The 17451-nt window shown below is 41.6% G+C and overlaps 1 protein-coding gene across 2 annotated transcripts in view; it reads right to left on the bottom strand.

The window, feature by feature from the left end:
- The window catches only part of LOC118402016 (aquaporin-4-like), a 29644-nt gene extending 24715 nt beyond the window's left edge, over positions 1 to 4929 (bottom strand). Inside the window, exons 1-4 of one of the 2 annotated variants that reach the window (XM_035799806.2) lie at positions 4477 to 4929; positions 3119 to 3536; positions 2573 to 2734; positions 1871 to 1951 (exon numbers count right to left, since the gene is read on the bottom strand). In XM_035799806.2, the coding sequence (XP_035655699.1) occupies positions 1871 to 1951; positions 2573 to 2734; positions 3119 to 3536; positions 4477 to 4565 (750 nt within the window). In that variant the 5' untranslated portion in view covers positions 4566 to 4929. Of the gene's footprint in view, positions 1 to 1870; positions 1952 to 2572; positions 2735 to 3118; positions 3537 to 4328; positions 4455 to 4476 lie in introns of those variants that run through there. The other variant, XM_035799807.1, reaches the window with a different exon arrangement.
- Positions 4930 to 17451: the final 12522 nt, after the last annotated feature.

Genomic DNA, 17451 nt, shown 5'->3' with positions numbered 1-17451 from the left:
TTTAGCAGTGGTGGCATATTTTCTTTCTTTGTAGAACGACTGTGAGAAAGTCAGTTCTGGTGTCTTTTTAAAAGGACATTCTACTCCAATTCAATGAAATAAAATGATGCTGGCACGATCTAAAATAGGATTTGCCCATCCATAAAAGTGTTCAATAACACATTGGTCCATGCCTGGCAGGTGTGCTATTTAGCAAAAAGCATTAGGTTATCACCTGTCTGGCACAGTGGCTAATTAAATAGAATGGGAATGCCCATCTTCTTTTACCCCATTGGGCTAATCATTAGCTAGCTCACAAACTCTAAACATTATCTTGTTGCTAGATAGCATCATATTGATGACTTGAATGTCCCAAAAATATAATGCAGGCCTATCTGTTACACTTTACCCATGTAACATTGGGCCCCGGTCAATGTGAAAAGCAAGAGCTAAACTCAACGTGAAAGGCAAGAGCTAAACGCACCTAAACCATTCTGTTTATTCTCCTGTTTGAAAATGATGCAGTTCACTCATTATTAGGAGTTGAGAAATAAAAAAATGTAGTAATAATGGAAAGCTGGGATCCTCCTCTTTTAACCCCCTTCAAATATGTGTATTTCCCGTGACAGTGCAGTGGCTGGGTATATGCATATCAATGCATGTTTTTCTCCCTGTGGCACACACAATTTAAAAGCACCACTTCTTACATAGAATGCAACAAGCTAATTGAAAATGTAAACTACTACTATGGGGTTGTTTGATTGTTGGCTGAGGATAAGTAAATGTGGACAATAGCATCTTCAAAGTGCATCTTGGACCAAAAAAAAAATGTAATGTTCCTTTTTCTTGGTGTGTCTGCAGCAATTGTATAGTAGTGGCAAAGCCTGTGTGAGCAGTCAGAGAAGTAGGTGCACAAGAGTCTCTTATGCCTTGACGATACGGGGCGGGCGACACAGGGTACAATACCAGTATTCTGATTAAATTTTCATTAGATATTGTTGTAGACAAAATTCACACAACCTAATCTAATCCTGGCTCTCATTTGGCTCATACAGTAGGTTCCTGCAGGCCCCAGCCCAATGTTATCCCTGCCCTTCACCCACAACTGTGTATGAGTATGCCAGCTAGCACATAATGTTCTGAGAACCATATGTTTCTTGGAGCTTGGTGAGAGCATGGTTGTCTTATATTTATTTTGCATACAACCTTCCCACAACCTTCTGTTCCCGGAATGGAACATTCTCGGCACATTTAAGCAACATTTAAAAAACACAAGAACTTTAGTAACGTTCAAAGAACATTATAAGAATGTTATTTATAACCATATAGTTTATCCTTCAAATACCATCTCCCAATGCGCCCTGTGTGTCTGTGGGAAAGGGCGATTTTACAGCTAACTAGCCACTTCACATGATGATATTATCTTTGGTATTATTGTATGTAGCTACGCTTGCGAGCTCAAAGAGAGCATTTCCATGTGTCCTATCTGTACTTGGAGTTCAAAATAGTTCATTCAAACAAATCTAGAAGTGGAATTGAAACATTCAATTAAAGTTAAGGAAGTTATTCAAAAACCTCCATATAACCTAGAATGTCCGTTCTCAGTTAATAAAACCTTCAAAGAAAACTTTCAGCGAACCGTAGAAAAACATTCTCAGATCCTCCTTGCAATATAAAAATGTACGTTCCCAGAACAGGCAACATTTTTACTTCTGTTCTCAGAACGTTTAAAAAATGTCCAGTTTTGCCATTTGGGAAACTTATGGCTTCATTCCCAGAACCAATGGGAAACCAAAAATGTACTGTATGTTTCCACAACTTCCAAGGATACAAATATGCTATCTTGGATGGGCCTTTGAGGGTGAGAAGGCTGCAGCAGTTTCTTTCTTACCCAGTGGTTCTCAAAGTTCATGGTGACAACTGCAGGTCCAAAGGAGCGAGCGGGGTTCATACTGGCTCCTGTGTATGGAATCTAGAACAAAGCAGGGCATAGAGATGAGGGGACTGTAGAGAGAGAGACATGGAGCAAGACCTAGCCAGAGCTGCCACAACATCTACAGTAGTGTATTGTTCCACATGAATTCATAAAGTAGATCATAATAAAATGAAAACTATATAATTGTGGGAATGGTTGTTTAAATGCAGGTATTCCATAGGTATACAAGGTACTAGTTTAGCAGGGATAATCTAGTGGCATGTAAGCAGCACATTGAAATCAAGCTTTGCTGTGAAGAGAGGTAGGTAGCATGTCGCTTTCAGGAGCATTAATTTGCTCAGTGTGGTTTAGGTAGTTCCCTAGTGATTGGTTGCCATGGATTTGCAACAGCGGTACCCATTGAGGATGTGTATGTGAGAGCAGGTCTGAGAGACATTTGTATACTCTACTGTACGGTGAACTAATGTTCTATGGTATACCTGTTGTACTATTTCACCATTATGATGATTAAAGTACAAACTACATCATCAATCTACATCAACACACTACACATTTTATTCCATAGATGCATTGATTTAAATGTAATGTCTGACTCTTGAGGCCTTCAGGTCTGCTGTAATTCTAGCACTAATAAGTGAGAGATGGAATCACACTCACTGCGAACAGATGACCGATGGCTACAGCGAATCCGATGGCGAGGCCAGCCGAGCCGTTAACAGAGCGTTTGGGGTCACAGGTGGCGAACACCGTGAAGACCAGCTCGAAGGTGATCAGGAGCTCCACCAACAGGCCGCAGCCCACGTTGAGCTTGGGGTTCACCTGGGAAACAAGAGTAAGAGTGACTGAACAATACTTTTCATGACAAACTATCCCAGACCTGTGTTCAAATAGTAGATTTTCAAATACTTTAGCTGTGCTTGATTGAGCTTGCCTGGTGGAATAATATATGCCATTTAGCAGACGCTTTTATCCAAAGCGACTTACAGTCATGTGTGCATACATTCTACGTATGGGTGGTCCCGGGAATCGAACCCACTACTCTGGCGTTACAAGCGCCATGCTCTACCAACTGAGCTACAGAAGGACCACAAGAGCTAAATAGATTCAAATACTATCTTATGCATAGTGTCAATCCTGACTGTTGCTATACTTGTTTGGCTATAATACAGATTCTGTGATTACAGGCCGATCTATATGTTTTACCATAGTCACTCCCAGGCCCCCTCTGACAGACACTGGTGTCACCAGGTAGAGGAGCCCTGCCCCAGTGATCGCTCCCAGGCACTGGGCAGCTAGGTAGAACACACCCTTGGCCAGGCTCAACTTCCGGGTCACCACCATGGCTGCAGTGACTGCCGGGTTGATGTGGCCACCGCTGATGTGACCAAAGCACTGCACCATTGTGGCAATGGCCAGCCCGAAGCAAAATGAGATGAGGACCAAGTCTGCAGGGGGAGGGTTGTCTGACTCGGCCGCCCAATTGATGGTGGAGCCCAGGCTGAGGAGGACGAAGATCATGGTTGCTAGGTACTCAGCTGAGACAGCCCTCCAGAAGTTCTTGGTCCAGATTCCTTTGAATGCCACCATCATGGGATGCTGGTTACACGCCGACAGGCAGCTCCTGGCAAAGTAATAATACATATATTAATGAAATGATTATCCTCAGTTGGAAGATATCTATCTGTCTGCATGTCTTGAAATTCACTTAGCCCTTCCAGAGAAGGGAACTTGCTCCTGGACTCAACATGTATTACTCCACTAGGGAATTGAACCAGTGACACTATGCCAGACAGCACAGAGGGATGCAATATGTAATTTTGCAATCAATGAGTTTAAAGTAGACTACTTTCAAATTGTGGGTACACTTGGACTCTAACGATGGACTAGGTTCAATGAGGATAGAGAAATGGAGAGAGTGAAAGAGAAGAGGGGGGGGACATGAAGATACTTGATAGAAAGAAAGAGAGTGAGACAGAGAGTGGAGGGGGTTGTCAAATAAAACAGGTGACTCTCTTGGAAGCTGCAATATGTCACATCCTTGACCCATAGACAACCTAAACCCAGTGACCTAATGATTGACCAGAACTCATATTTGACTTTTATGACTTTAGTTAATAATATATATCAGAAGATAAAATGTTTGACAGCTATATCATATTTAAGTCTAACAAGTTAAATATGTTATCAATAACATACATTTATTTACATGGATAAGTGTGGCAAATGCTTCCATGTTTTATAAATAGGTTATGCATTAACTGAGGATATCAACTCACTCACACCTCACATCTTTTCTTGTATTTATGAGGGTAAAAACAATATGCATTAACATGGCAAATAACTGGTTTGCATTGTGTTCTACCCCGTTATTATTTCTCGAATAACAATTTTCCTAACTCCATTTAGAACTTACCATAAATAAATACAAGATCTCCCACTCTCCTCTATTGCTTTCTCTTCACTCATTCTGCAACAATCCGATTGAATGAGAGAAATGTCTCCCTGTTCTTTGTACTGCACAATAAATAAATCCAACAAATAGTCCCAAAATGTCTACTTACAGACAGGCAGCAGTTGGCTGGTAATGACACAGTGCGAGATGGGAGGAGAAAGTAGTAGTGGGTCTGTCCGATGAAAATGATCCATGCATTGTGCCGTGGATTGCATCCAGGAGCTTTATTGCGTTAGTAACGGGGCATCACCCCCATGAGAATTAAGCAAACAGCTTGCAGAGGAGGAGGAGACTTCAGTATCAAGGGCAGAGCAGTTCCCGCCCATGAGATAACTCTTGCAGAAATCTTACATAGAGTGATGGAGTCACCCGACCAACCGCAATATTGTTTTGTCCTCCTAGCCTACTCAGAACTGTTGTTCTTATCAGAATTATAAACATGCTGAAACAAACTAAATGTTTTCCCAATTGTAAGAGAAGGGTGCAATTGCTGCATGCAATTCGGTGCGTTCCTGCATGTGGGCATTCCTGCATCTGTTTTTGACCATTCTGCCTGCCCTGACTTTCGTTCTGTACCTTGTCACACCACCCTGGATTACTGTCCCCTGCCTGCCCTGACCCTGAGCCTGCCTGCCGTTCTGTACTTTTCAGACTCTGCTCTGAACTACTGACCTTTGCCTGCCCTTGACCTGTCGTTTGCCTGCCCCCCTGTTTTTGTAATAAACTTTTGTTACTTCGAAACTGTCTGCATCTGGGTCTTTTCCTGAGCCTTGACAGTTGGTTTGGAAAACAGTATCGCTAGCGAGGATTAATAATGTATCTAAACATTAAAACAGAGCTTGGAGATTGTAGCCAACTGTCCTCCTAGGAGGCCCCCTTGTGCTCTCAATATAGCTATATTGTCTCAAGACACAAAATGATTGCAAGGATTACTCCATCAAAGTGAAGAGGTGATGGTTACCTAACTCTATTGTGCTATTGGTGACATCAACCCAAATGAGTTTTGATTGAAGTGATGGCTGCCCACTAAGCATTTACCGACGATGTCTTTTGGACGTCTTTTTTTGCTCATGTCTGGAACGGGCGTCTTTATTTTTTATTTTTTTGTGCAGTCCGGACTTGATTTCAACGTCCAAGGACATTTATTTTTGGTCTGGTTTTTATTTGGTCCAAACATAGATGTCTATCATTGGTTCAGATTTGGTCCGGTCCAGACCAAATCTGAACCAATCATAGACATCTATTGTTCATATGTTTGGACAGCACAGTACAGCGGAATACAGTACAGCACAGTAGAGTACAGTAAAGTATAGTGTACTGTATTGTACCCTACTTTACTCTAATGTACTCTACAGAATTAAACTGTACTATACTGTACTCTACTGAATAAAACTTGACTGTCCTGTACTTAACAGTGCACTACTGTACTAAACTGTGCCGTACTATAATGTGAAAACAATCTTGACATCCATGATTCATTCAGGTTTGGATCTAGTCTGCAGTGATTTGGTTGGGGGCGGAGCTCATTTGAATAATACCCAGCATGCGTTGCACGTATTTTTACATTTATTTTTGTAATTCAGAAGACACAATTACCCAGAGTGATTTACCGTCAGTGCATTCGACTGAGGTAGATAAACAACATATCACAGTCCTAGCAGAAAAATATCTATAACTGTTACTGAGAAAAAATATCTATAACTGTTACTGAGAACAGCGCAGACATGAAACAGAAACAATGACACCTGGGGAAGGACCCAAAAGGAGTGACATATATAGGGAAGGTAATCAGGGAAGTGGTGGAGTCCAGGTGAGTCTAATGATGCACAGGTGCATATAATGATGGTGACAGGTGTGTGCCATAACAAGCAGCTTAGTGACCTAGAGGCGGGAGAGGGAGCACACGTGACAATGTTATTGTAGTTGAGCTGGTCTATTGGTTTCTTCTCTAGGTTGGATCACTTTGAACATTATTGCTGTCAGTTTTAAAGCTTTTGAAAAAGATAGAAGCAATAATAAATATTCTTCAGTTGCCTCCTCTTTCCTATATTAAGAGGTTTGGAAAATTGTGATAGAGTGCTTACTTCCTTGGATCTATTAACAAAAAAAATATGCATTTTCGAAGTCAGTAAATTACATATTTTCAATGCCTGAAAAATGTGTTTTTGATGTGTGCGTACATTTTATGTTCGGTTGGTTCAGGGAATCAAAGCACTATCCTGGCATTGCGAACACTATGCTCACTAATTCTGTACGTTTTTTATTTAGCTGAATTTGTCCTAATATTCATCCAGAATGTCCAAAATTCCAAATATCTTTCTAATCACAGTGTGAATGTGGACCTACCTCAACGTTTCTTTTAACCCTTCATAATGGAGTTAGTATGCACAACTCACAGCTTGTGTTACAACACTAGTGATATCTGATGAAAATCACAAGTATGAGTAATATCATTAAATGATCAGAGATTAGGTGAGGCCAATGGCCTTCCATCCACACCTCTGACTTTTACTCTTTGTTGTCTGCCGGCTGCTATCTTTGATTAAGTCATAGAAGGGATTTCAATGAATGCCCCGGACCTGCCCCAGGTGAACCAGGTGCCCTGTTTTAGTCAACAGCAAAGTCATCTCAAAACAAACGTGAAGTGGGTTAAACCTGAATGAACTCCCCCACTGATTAATGTTCATGTCTGATGGACATTTCCATTGTCCCTGCATTGAATATATATGCAGAGACACCGTAAGGTCTGACTGACTAGCTCCTTAGCTAGATGATTGGTGAGAATAGGTTGATTGGATAAACTAAAGATGTTTTAAAAATACCACTTACAAAATTGCCTTTATTTATTTGAAAATGTTGTCAATATTTTATATTTTGATTATGCTTCATGGTGCAGTAACAGCATACAATTTTCTGTTCATTGTTACATTGTGTGAGATAATCTTTCGCTAGATTAGAAAAGAGAAAGCCAGCAGCATGTTCAGATGTCTCAGACTGTCTTGCACATTGTTAAACCTCTTATGCTGCAGGGGCAGTATTGAGTAGCTTGGATGAAAGATGCCCAGAGGTGCCCAGAGTAAACGGCCTGCTCCTCAGTCACAGTTGCTAATATATGCATATTATTATTAGTATTGGATAGACATTCTGACATAAACACTCTGACATTTCTAAAACTGTTTGAATGATGTCTGTGAGTATAACAGAACTCATATGGCAGGAAAAAACCTGAGAAGAAATCCAAACAGGAAGTGGGAAATCTGAGGTTGGTCGATTTTCAACCCAGCTCCTATTGAATACACAGTGGGATATGGATCAAGTTGCACTTCCTAGGGCTTCCACTAGATGTCAACCATCCTTAGAAACTTGAACGAGGCTTTTACTGTAATGTGGAGCCGGATGGGAGCTGTTTGAGTCAGTGGTATAGCAGAGAGCCAGGTCCTGGTCATGCGCATTTCACATGATAGCGACCTGCGTTCCAATGCTTCTCTACAGACATAGGAATTCTCCGGTTGGAACGTTATTGAAGATTTATGATAACAACATCCTAAAGATTGATTCAATACTTAGTTTGACAAGTTTCTTCGACCTGTAATATAGCGTTTTGAAGTTTTCGTCCAACGTTCTGCTGGACCTGCACGAGCGTTTGGATTTGTGTACTAAACGTGCTAACAAATGTAGCTACTTGGACATAAATAATGGACATTATCGAACAAATCAAGCATTTATTGTGGAACTAGGATTCATGGGAGTGCATTGAAGATCATCAAAGGTAAGGGACTATTTATAATGTGATTTCTGATTTCTGTTGACTCCAACATGGCAGATAATTGTATTTTATTTCTGAGCGCCATTTCAGATTATTGCATGGTTTGCTTTTTCCGTAAAGTTAAAAAAAAATCTGACACAGCGGTTGCATTAAGGAGAGGTATATCTATATTTCCATGTCTAAGAATTGTATTTTCATCGACATTCATAATGAGTATTTCTGTAAAATGAAGTGGCTCTCTGCAATATCACCGGATGTTTTTGGAACTAGTGAATGTAACGCGCCAATGTATACTGAGATTTTTTATATAAATATGCACTTTATCGAACATAACATACATGTATTGTGTAACATGAAGTCCTATGAGTGTCATCTGATCATCAAAGGTTAGTGATTCATTTGATCTCTATTTGTGCTTTTTGTGACTCCTCTCTTTGGCTGGAAAAATTGCAGTTTTTTTCTGAGTTGGTGGTGACCTAACATAATCATTTGTGGTGCTTTCGCTGTAAAGCCTATTTGAAACCGGACACTGTGGTGGGATTAACAACAAGATTACCTTTAAAACGGTATGTTTGATGAATTTTAATTATGAGATTTCTGTTGTTTTGAATTTGACGCCCTGCACTTTCACTGGCTGTTGTCATATCGATCCCTTTAACGGGATTGCAGCCCTAGGTTAAGTTGTAGCTACGAAGGGCCTCCCGGGTGGCACAGTGGTTAAGGGCGCTGTACTGCAGCGCCAGCTGTGCCATCAGAGTCCCTTGGTTCGCGCCCAGGCTCTATCATAACCGGCTGCGACCGGGAGGTCCGTGGGGCGACGCACAATTGGCCTAGCGTCGTCCGGGTTAGGGAGGGCTTGGTCGGGAAGTCCTTGTCTCATCACGCACCAGCGACTCCTGTGGCGGGCCGGGCACAGTGCGTGCTAACCAAGGTTGCCAGGTGCACGGTTTACCCTCCGACACATTGGTGCGGCTGGCTTCCGGGTTGGATGCGTGCTGTGTTAAGAAGCAGTACGGCTGGTTGGGTTGTGTATGACTTTCAACCTTCGTCTCTCCCGAGCACGTACGGGAGTTGTAGCGATGAGACAAGATAGTAGCTACTACAACAATTGGATACCACGAAATTGGGGAGAATAAAAAAAAAAAAAGAATAAATAAATAAATAAATAAGTTGTAGCTACGAGGGAATTACAGAATCTCTTCAAGGTTGTACTGGTCTCACAAGCTGGTGGTGTGGGTAAAATATTGAAAGGAATTTGAGTCTAATTCAGTACATTGGGTTATTGCGTGCTTATCTAAAGTCTATCAACCTTGCCAGCTAACATACAGGTAATAGCCAAAATAATGGAAACAGTTGAGTAAATGAGGATATTAAGTGCTTAATTAACTCAGGAACCATGTGTGGAAACACCTGCTTTCAATATACTTTGAATCCCCATCATGCTTAGGGCCATGTACAAAAATGCTGGGCAGGGCCTTATTTTGGTTACTATGACTACACCACCATATGACAATGCCCCCATCCACAGGGCATGAGTGGTCACTGAATGGTTTGATGAATATGACATCAATGTAAGCCACACCAGATCTCAACCCAACTGAACACTTATGGGAGATTCTGGAGCGGCGCCTGTGGCAGCGTTTTCCACTACCACCATCAACAAAACACCAAATTATGGAATTTCTCATGGAAGAATGGTGTCACATCTCTCCAATAGTGTTCCAGACACTTGTAGATTCTATGCCAAGGTGCATTGAAGCTGTTTTGGCTTGTAGTGGCCCAACGCCCTATTAAACACACTTTATGTTACTGTTTATTTTATTTTGGCAGTTACCTGTAGTTAGACTGGTTAGCCTGACATGGCTTCTTGGTAGTTAGTTATGAGGTTGGGAGATTGAGAACCTATCTGGGCTAGCTAAAGCTAGCTTCATACTAGCATTACAGAGAAACAACAACAAAAAAGTTTTTCAACAGGACAAATCTGAGGGGGGCACGTACCCCCTATTGTCATGAAGCCTCTGTCAGTGTATGTGGTCCAGCAGAAACACATATGCAGCCCAATTCTGATTGGTCAAAAGAACAAATGAATGGAAAAAATATCAGAATTGGGCTGCCTGTGTAAACACAACCATAGTGTGTCCTGCAGTGAAAGTGTGAGTCTTCATTTTTTTATAGCTTGTAGGTGACCCTGTCCCCAAGGACAGCAGATTGGAACAGTTAAATGTGAGGTAGAATCATTTAGGGTGAGTGCTCTGATTTAATAATGATTGTCACACAACATCCTTATTGCTTAGTTCATCTTCCATTACATCACAATAATAATATTCTAAAACAAGTCATACTCTCTTAGGGTCACAGAAAATGTTGTCAAGGGGAAAGTGTGTTTGCAAGACTACAGATATTCAGATATTCTTAAAGACATTGAAACATATTTGAGTTTGGAAGCATATGACTACTACTAGTGTTGTTTCATCAAATATGAACTGGTGGTTGAGTTGTCGTATCACTTGTATATTTCCAGTGACGTGTGTGAGTGCATGTCTTGCCAGGTAACATGACCACTTACTTCAGCCTTCCCTGTAGGCATACAACCCAAAACAGAATTGGACATTGGCCAGTTAGGTATAACCTTCAATGAGAGGAAAAGCCTGGAATTCAGTTGGTGCAGATAGTGGATTTTCCTCACTGCACTTTCACATGTGTGTTTCATTAGCCTAGAGGGATTTGGTACCATTGTGTGTACTGGATTACTTTTTAGACAGGTTACCCATCAGTACAATTATTACTGTCAGTACATTTGAATGTATTACGCTAAGGGACTGCTGACTACCTAACATACATTTGCTTGCTTTTCGGCCTTAAGCAGTTCAAACACATATTCAACCACAAAGACCAGGGAGGTTTTCCAAAGCCTCGCAAAGAATGGCACCTATTGGTAGATGGGTAAAAAAAAACAGACATTGAAAATCCCTTTGAGTATGGTGAAGTTATTAATTATTCTTGCCGGAGAGGAAGGCAACTGCTCAGGAATTTCACCTTGAGGCCAATGGTGACTTTAAAACAGTTACAGAGTTCAATGGCTGTGATAGGAGAAAACTGAGGATGGATCAACAGCATTGTAGTCATTCCACAATACTAACCTAAATGACAGAGTGGAAGGGAAGCCTGTACACAATAAAAATATTCCAAAACATGCATCCTGTTTGCCATAAGACACTTAAAACTGCAAAACATGTGGCAAAGAAATGAACTTTGTCCTGAATACAAATCGTTATGTTTGCGGCAAATCCAACACATCACTGAGTACCACTCTTTATATTTTCAAGCATGGGGTTGGCTGCATCATGTTAGGGGTATGCTTGTCCTCGGGAAGGACTAGGGAGTATTTTAGGACAAAAAGAAAGAGAACAGAGCTAAGTACAGACAAAATCACAGAGTAAAACCTGGTTCGGTCTTCTTTACCACAGACACTGGGAGGCAAATTCCCCTTTCAGCAGGACAATAGCCTAAAACACAAGGCCAATAGACAACATTGAATGTCCCCGAGTGGCCTAGTTACAGTTTTGTAACTACAGTCCCCAAGTGGCCTAGTTACAGTTTTTCAGCTTGAAAATCTGTGGCAAGATTTGAAAATGGCTGTCTAGCAATGATCAACAACCAAGTTGACAGAGCTTGAAGAATAAAAAAAATGATAATGTGCAAATATTGTACAATCCAGGTGTGCAAAGCATTTAGAGACTTACCCAGAAAGACTCACAGCTGTAATCAGTGATTCTAACATGTATTGACTCAGGGATGTGAATACTTATGTAAATGAGATATTGCTGTATTTCATTTTCAATAAATTGAATAGAAACCGTTTGTCATTTTCTCATTATTGAGTGGCATTATGCCTGATATTGGATCAATATTTACTGATCTAAAACCAAATCTAAGGAAGCAGTTTGAGAAATAGCAACTCAGTTGAGCGTTTAAAGAGCATTAAAAGCTAAGCAGGCTGCCACCCAGACTTCAGTTTTACAGTCTTTGATATCTATTGGGGTCGAGTCGTGTTTGATTTCTATAAAACACCTAGAATTAATTACCTAGAATTAATTACAAAATGAGTGAAATAGTTTTCCTTACAAAAATGGGTATGTATGTTAAAACTCAGCTTTTCTGAGTTGGAATGGTGTGTTCATACCCCAACAACAGAATGTAGCGGGCATGTACCAGTCAGTAAAAATATTCACACGAGTAAACCACTGATGACTTCATCCTCGATGAGGAAATAGCAAACGGCCTGTTTGAGATACAAGTTTGAGCTTTGGTTTTTAAAGTGTTTTTTCTTCTTCTCTTATTTATCCGAGGATGAGTCAAGAACATTATGCAGGTTAACATTTTTTTGTCATGAATCTTGATCTGGAGGCAGCTCTAGAGAGTGGCCACTAGCTGGCACAGCCACAAAGTCATCAAATCTGACATTAAACCTTTCCTAACCTTAACCACACTTCTAACCCTAATACCTAACCTTATTAAATGAAAACCAAAAAGCTGTATTGGTTTTCAGGTATATTTACAATATAGCCAATTTTGATTTTGAAATTGCTCAGTTCTGTCTCCAGGAAAAGACTCATGACAATAAACGTCAACCTGCGAACATTATTCGGGTACGAGGATAACAAACTGTTTTATTATAGTAAATGTGACTTCAAGGAAAACTCATAGTATGTATTAAGATTAAACCCATGGTATATTTAATCTTGAATATGTATGAGTTTTACTAATAGTGATAATAGAGTAACTCATTAGTATTATCGTTAAGTCTCTTCCTGGCTGCTCCAAATTTAATTTGTTCCTCCAGGCTCAACACACATCAGAGGCATCTCTCATTAACTAATTAAAAGCTTTCAGTGTTCATATTTAACATTTGCATTTGTGTACTTTATAGTGGAGTCAACTCATCTCAGTTGATAATTAAACTAGGACTCTGTTTGATTTCAGAAGCACCCTCCAGAGGTGTTAGTTTAGTTTAAACTTCAGTTATTTTTGCCCTAGAAATCTTAATTTGTATGGTCATTTTTACATGTTTACATTTTTCTGCGTGCAAAATCTTTACTTCTATACTGCTCATTTTTCTGGATCACTTAAGGGAAAATTCCTAAATTGGTATGTCCTCAAGTGTGTATTATGGCTATTAGTCCTTTGAATCATATGAATTAATTAATGTTGAAAGCTGAGCTGTTTTGATCAGGACCATGTTGTCCTGCAGAGTAATATCACCACTCTTCGCTGGGCAGCATCTATCCCCTTTGTTCAACTCCACGCGGCCAGGTTTCTCACATGGCAAACAGTCTCTTCACCCCAACATAACCTATAGGTCTAACATGGGGCCAAATCATTGCCCTCCTCTCGAAATTCAGGACTTGAAAGAGAGTCCCGAGGTTGATTCTTATTGAAGAAAATGAAGGAAATGTGACTGTCTGCTTTCACGAGCCCCACATTCATTAATTGGACAAGGGATCGAAACAGACCATTAATTGTCAGATCTGGTCATCATGCAGCTAACATATCACACACTTACACACGCATGCAGGCACGCATGAAGCCAGCTAACACACATGCGCCTGCATGTACGTATGCACGCCAGTGGAGGCTGCTGAGGGAGGATGGCTCATAATAATTACTGGAATGGAGTAAATGGAATGGAATCAAACACATCAAAGACATGGTTTCCATGTGGTTGATACCACTCAATTTACTCCATTCCAGCCATCCTCCACTCAGCAGCCTCCGCTGATGCACGCACATACACACTTGTGCAAACATGTGTGATGCATGCTGAACGTGGAACAAGAGAGAGCTCGGTTTGTCTTGAATGTTTTCCTGGAAAAGGTTTGTTTACTAGCCTACCTGTTTAATGTTGATCCCACAATGCTGTTAGCCTCAGTTGCTGGGACCGCTACTGTCTGTCCCGGGTACACTGACAAACCCTAAAGTCTGAAGAGCTGCTGCTTGGCTAAGATCCAAGATGGCGTAGCAGTCAGACGTCTGTCTTTGTGTTGTCCCATGTACATATATTTTTATATCTTTTTCTCCGCATTCTATTGAATATTTTTCCTAAACCTAATCTTCAAAATACTCTCCTACAACCCGCCTCACCCAAATTGGTGTGGATCTGTTTTTTTTTCCTAAACTATTTCTACTTACATCGGAACTGGAATCAGCTACCAGCTAGCTGATAGCTAACCACTGCTAGCGGTCATAAGCTAACCTTTAGCTCATAAAGCTCTCGCCAGTTCATACAACTCTTTTCAAATCAGAGCATTACATACCTGAATCAATTTGGGGAGAAGGGAAAGATATGTACTTTTTTTAACCTATTTTTCTCTCAATATCCCCGGATTCCTACCGCAAACTCTGAACCTTTTTATCTGGACCATCGCAGCTAGCTAACCGCAATCTGGGTTGACTACTCCTGGCCAACGTTTCCGTCCCGGAGCAAGCACCAATTAGCTTGCAGCTAGCCCATGCTATGCCCATCTCCCAGCGAGGGCTCCTGGGCTACTCCTGAAGCCCACTCCTCGGCTACAATATCCGAACCAACCCCCTTCTACTGCCGGTACGGGGCACGGAACCCCGCCGATCCTTCATGACTGGAATACCGTCATAATCTGCTCGAGGATTCCAACAGGCCCCTCAGGCGCGACGTCCCCTGAAGGCCCATTCTGGTAACTGCGGCCTGCTAGCTATCTAGAGCACATTGGACTGTTAGCTGATCCATCAGCCAGTTTCTTGGACCACTAAACCCATTTTACCAATTGGACTTGGACCCGTCTGCTACTTGGAACCCAACCAATTCCACGACTGGTCTATCGACGTCACCACATGAGGAGGCAAAAACAGACTTTCCCCCATCGCGACGTCCCTCTAAGGCCCTTCTGCTAACTTGCTAGCCAGCCCAACCACTCACTGGACCCACACGATTCACTTGGCTGCGCATGCCTCTCCCTAATATCAATATGCCTTGTCCATTAATGTCCTGGTTAGTGATAACTGTCTTATTTCATTGTAGAGCCTCTAGCCCTGCTCAATATGCCTTAACCAACCGTGTTGTTCCACCTCCCACATATGCGATGACATCACCTGGTTTAAATATCTCTAGAGACTATATCTCTCTCATCATTACTCAATGCCTAGGTTTACCTCCAATGTACTCTCTTCCTACCATACCTTTGTCTGTACATTATGCCTTGAATCTATGCTGTCGTGCCCAGAAACCTACTCCTTTTACTCCCAGTTCCGAACGTGCTAGACGGCCAGTTCTTATAGCCTTTAGCCGTACCCTTATCCTACTTCTCCTCTGTTCCTCTGGTGATGTAGAGGTTAATCCAGGACCTGCAGTGCCTAGCTCCACTCCTACTCCCCAGGCGCTCCCATTTGTTGACTTCTGTAACCGTAAAAGCCTCGGTTTCATGCATGTTAACATTAGAAGCCTACTCCCTAAGTTTGCTTAATTCATTGCTTCAGAACATTCTGCCAACCCGGACGTCTTAGCCGTGTCTGAATCCTGGCTTAGGAAAACCACCAAAACCCCTGAAATTTCCATCCCTAACTATAACATTTTCTGCCCAGATAGAACTGCCAAAGGGTGCAGTGTTGCAATCTACTGCAGAGATAGCCTGCAGAGTTCTGTCTTACTATCCACGTCTGTACCAAATAAATGGAGCTTCTACATCTAAAAATTCACCTTTCCAGAAACAAGTCTCTCACCGTTGCCGCTTGCTATAGACCACCCTCTGCCCTCAGCTGTGCCCTGGACACCATATGTGAATTGCTGCTAGGTGACCTAAACTGGGACATGCTTAACACCCCGGGCATCCTACAATCTAAGCTTGATGCCCTCAATCTCACACCAGGTACAAGACCAAATACGTAAACACGGGTACCCTCATAGATATCATTCTAACTAACTCGCCCTCCAAATACCTCTCTGCTGTTTTCAACCAAGACCTCAGCGATCACTGCCTCATTGCCTGCATCCGTAATGGGCCTGCGGTCAAACGACCACCCCTTATCACTGTCAAATGCTCCCTAAAACACTTCTGCGAACCGGCCTTTCTAATTGACCTGGCCGGAGTATCTTGGAATGACATTGACCTCATCCCATCAGTAGAGGATGCCTGGTTATTCTTTAATACAGGTAACGAGTGGAGGACAGAGGAGCCTCTTAAAGAAGAAGTTACAGGTCTGTGAGAGCCAGAAATCTTGCTTGTTTGTAGGTGACCAAATACTTATTTTCCACCATAATTTGCAAATAAATTCAGTAAAAATCCTACAATCTGATTTTTTTTCTCATTTTGTCTGTCATAGTTGAAGTGTACCTATGATGAAAATTACAGGCCTCTCATCTTTTTAAGTGGGAGAACTTGCACAATTGGTGGCTGACTAAATAACTTTTGGCCCCACTGTAAGTATTTGATCACCTACCAACCAGTAAGGACTCCGGCTCTCACAGACCTGTTAGTTTTTCTTTAAGAAGCCCTCCTGTTCTCCACTCATTACCTGTATTAACTGCATCTGTTTGAACTCGTTACCTGTATAAAAGACAGCTGTCCAAACACTCAATCAAACAGACTCCAACCTCTCCACAATGGCCAAGACTAGAGAGCTGTGTAAGGACATCAGGGATAAAATTGTAGACCTGCACAAGGCAGCCAAGTCAGTTAACAACAACTTCTTATTTTTAATGATGGCCTAAGAACAGTGGGTTAACTGCCTTGTTCAGGGGCAGAACGATAGATTTTTACAAACAAATACCAACACATAAAAATACACGCCCACACGTGCACAAACATACACACAGATATGTATACACACATGCACACACATGCACGCACATACTACGGATACACACATTTACACACTCGGGAGCTGTTGGGATTAGTGTGCTGTCAGACAAAAACAATGTGTCAAGATCCCAATGTTTTCTAGGCCAGAGAGAGAGATGAGAGGGCACATTCCAGAAAGCTTCATTAGTCCCATTCAGCCTTGTGCGTGGCCTCCTCGCATGGGGTACATGAGCATGTCCCTCTCCTTATGGGGTACATCCAGCCAATGGGTAAACACTGGAAGGAATTCCCAGTCAGAAATATGTTGATTATGATGTTTTTATGGACAGCTTTATTACACTTCACTTCCTATCAAATCTGTCATTGATGGAGACTCAATTTACAACTTTGTTTATTATCCACCTGTAAACATTTGTAGTAAGATAACCGGTCACTGAGCAATTCTTTAACCTGTAATTACATCCAGGCGATGTAATCTTGGAAATCA

Source organism: Oncorhynchus keta, chromosome 23, assembly GCF_023373465.1.
Source record: "Oncorhynchus keta strain PuntledgeMale-10-30-2019 chromosome 23, Oket_V2, whole genome shotgun sequence".
Lineage (NCBI taxonomy): Eukaryota > Metazoa > Chordata > Actinopteri > Salmoniformes > Salmonidae > Oncorhynchus > Oncorhynchus keta.
This window is presented reverse-complemented; position numbering and strand designations above follow the sequence as displayed.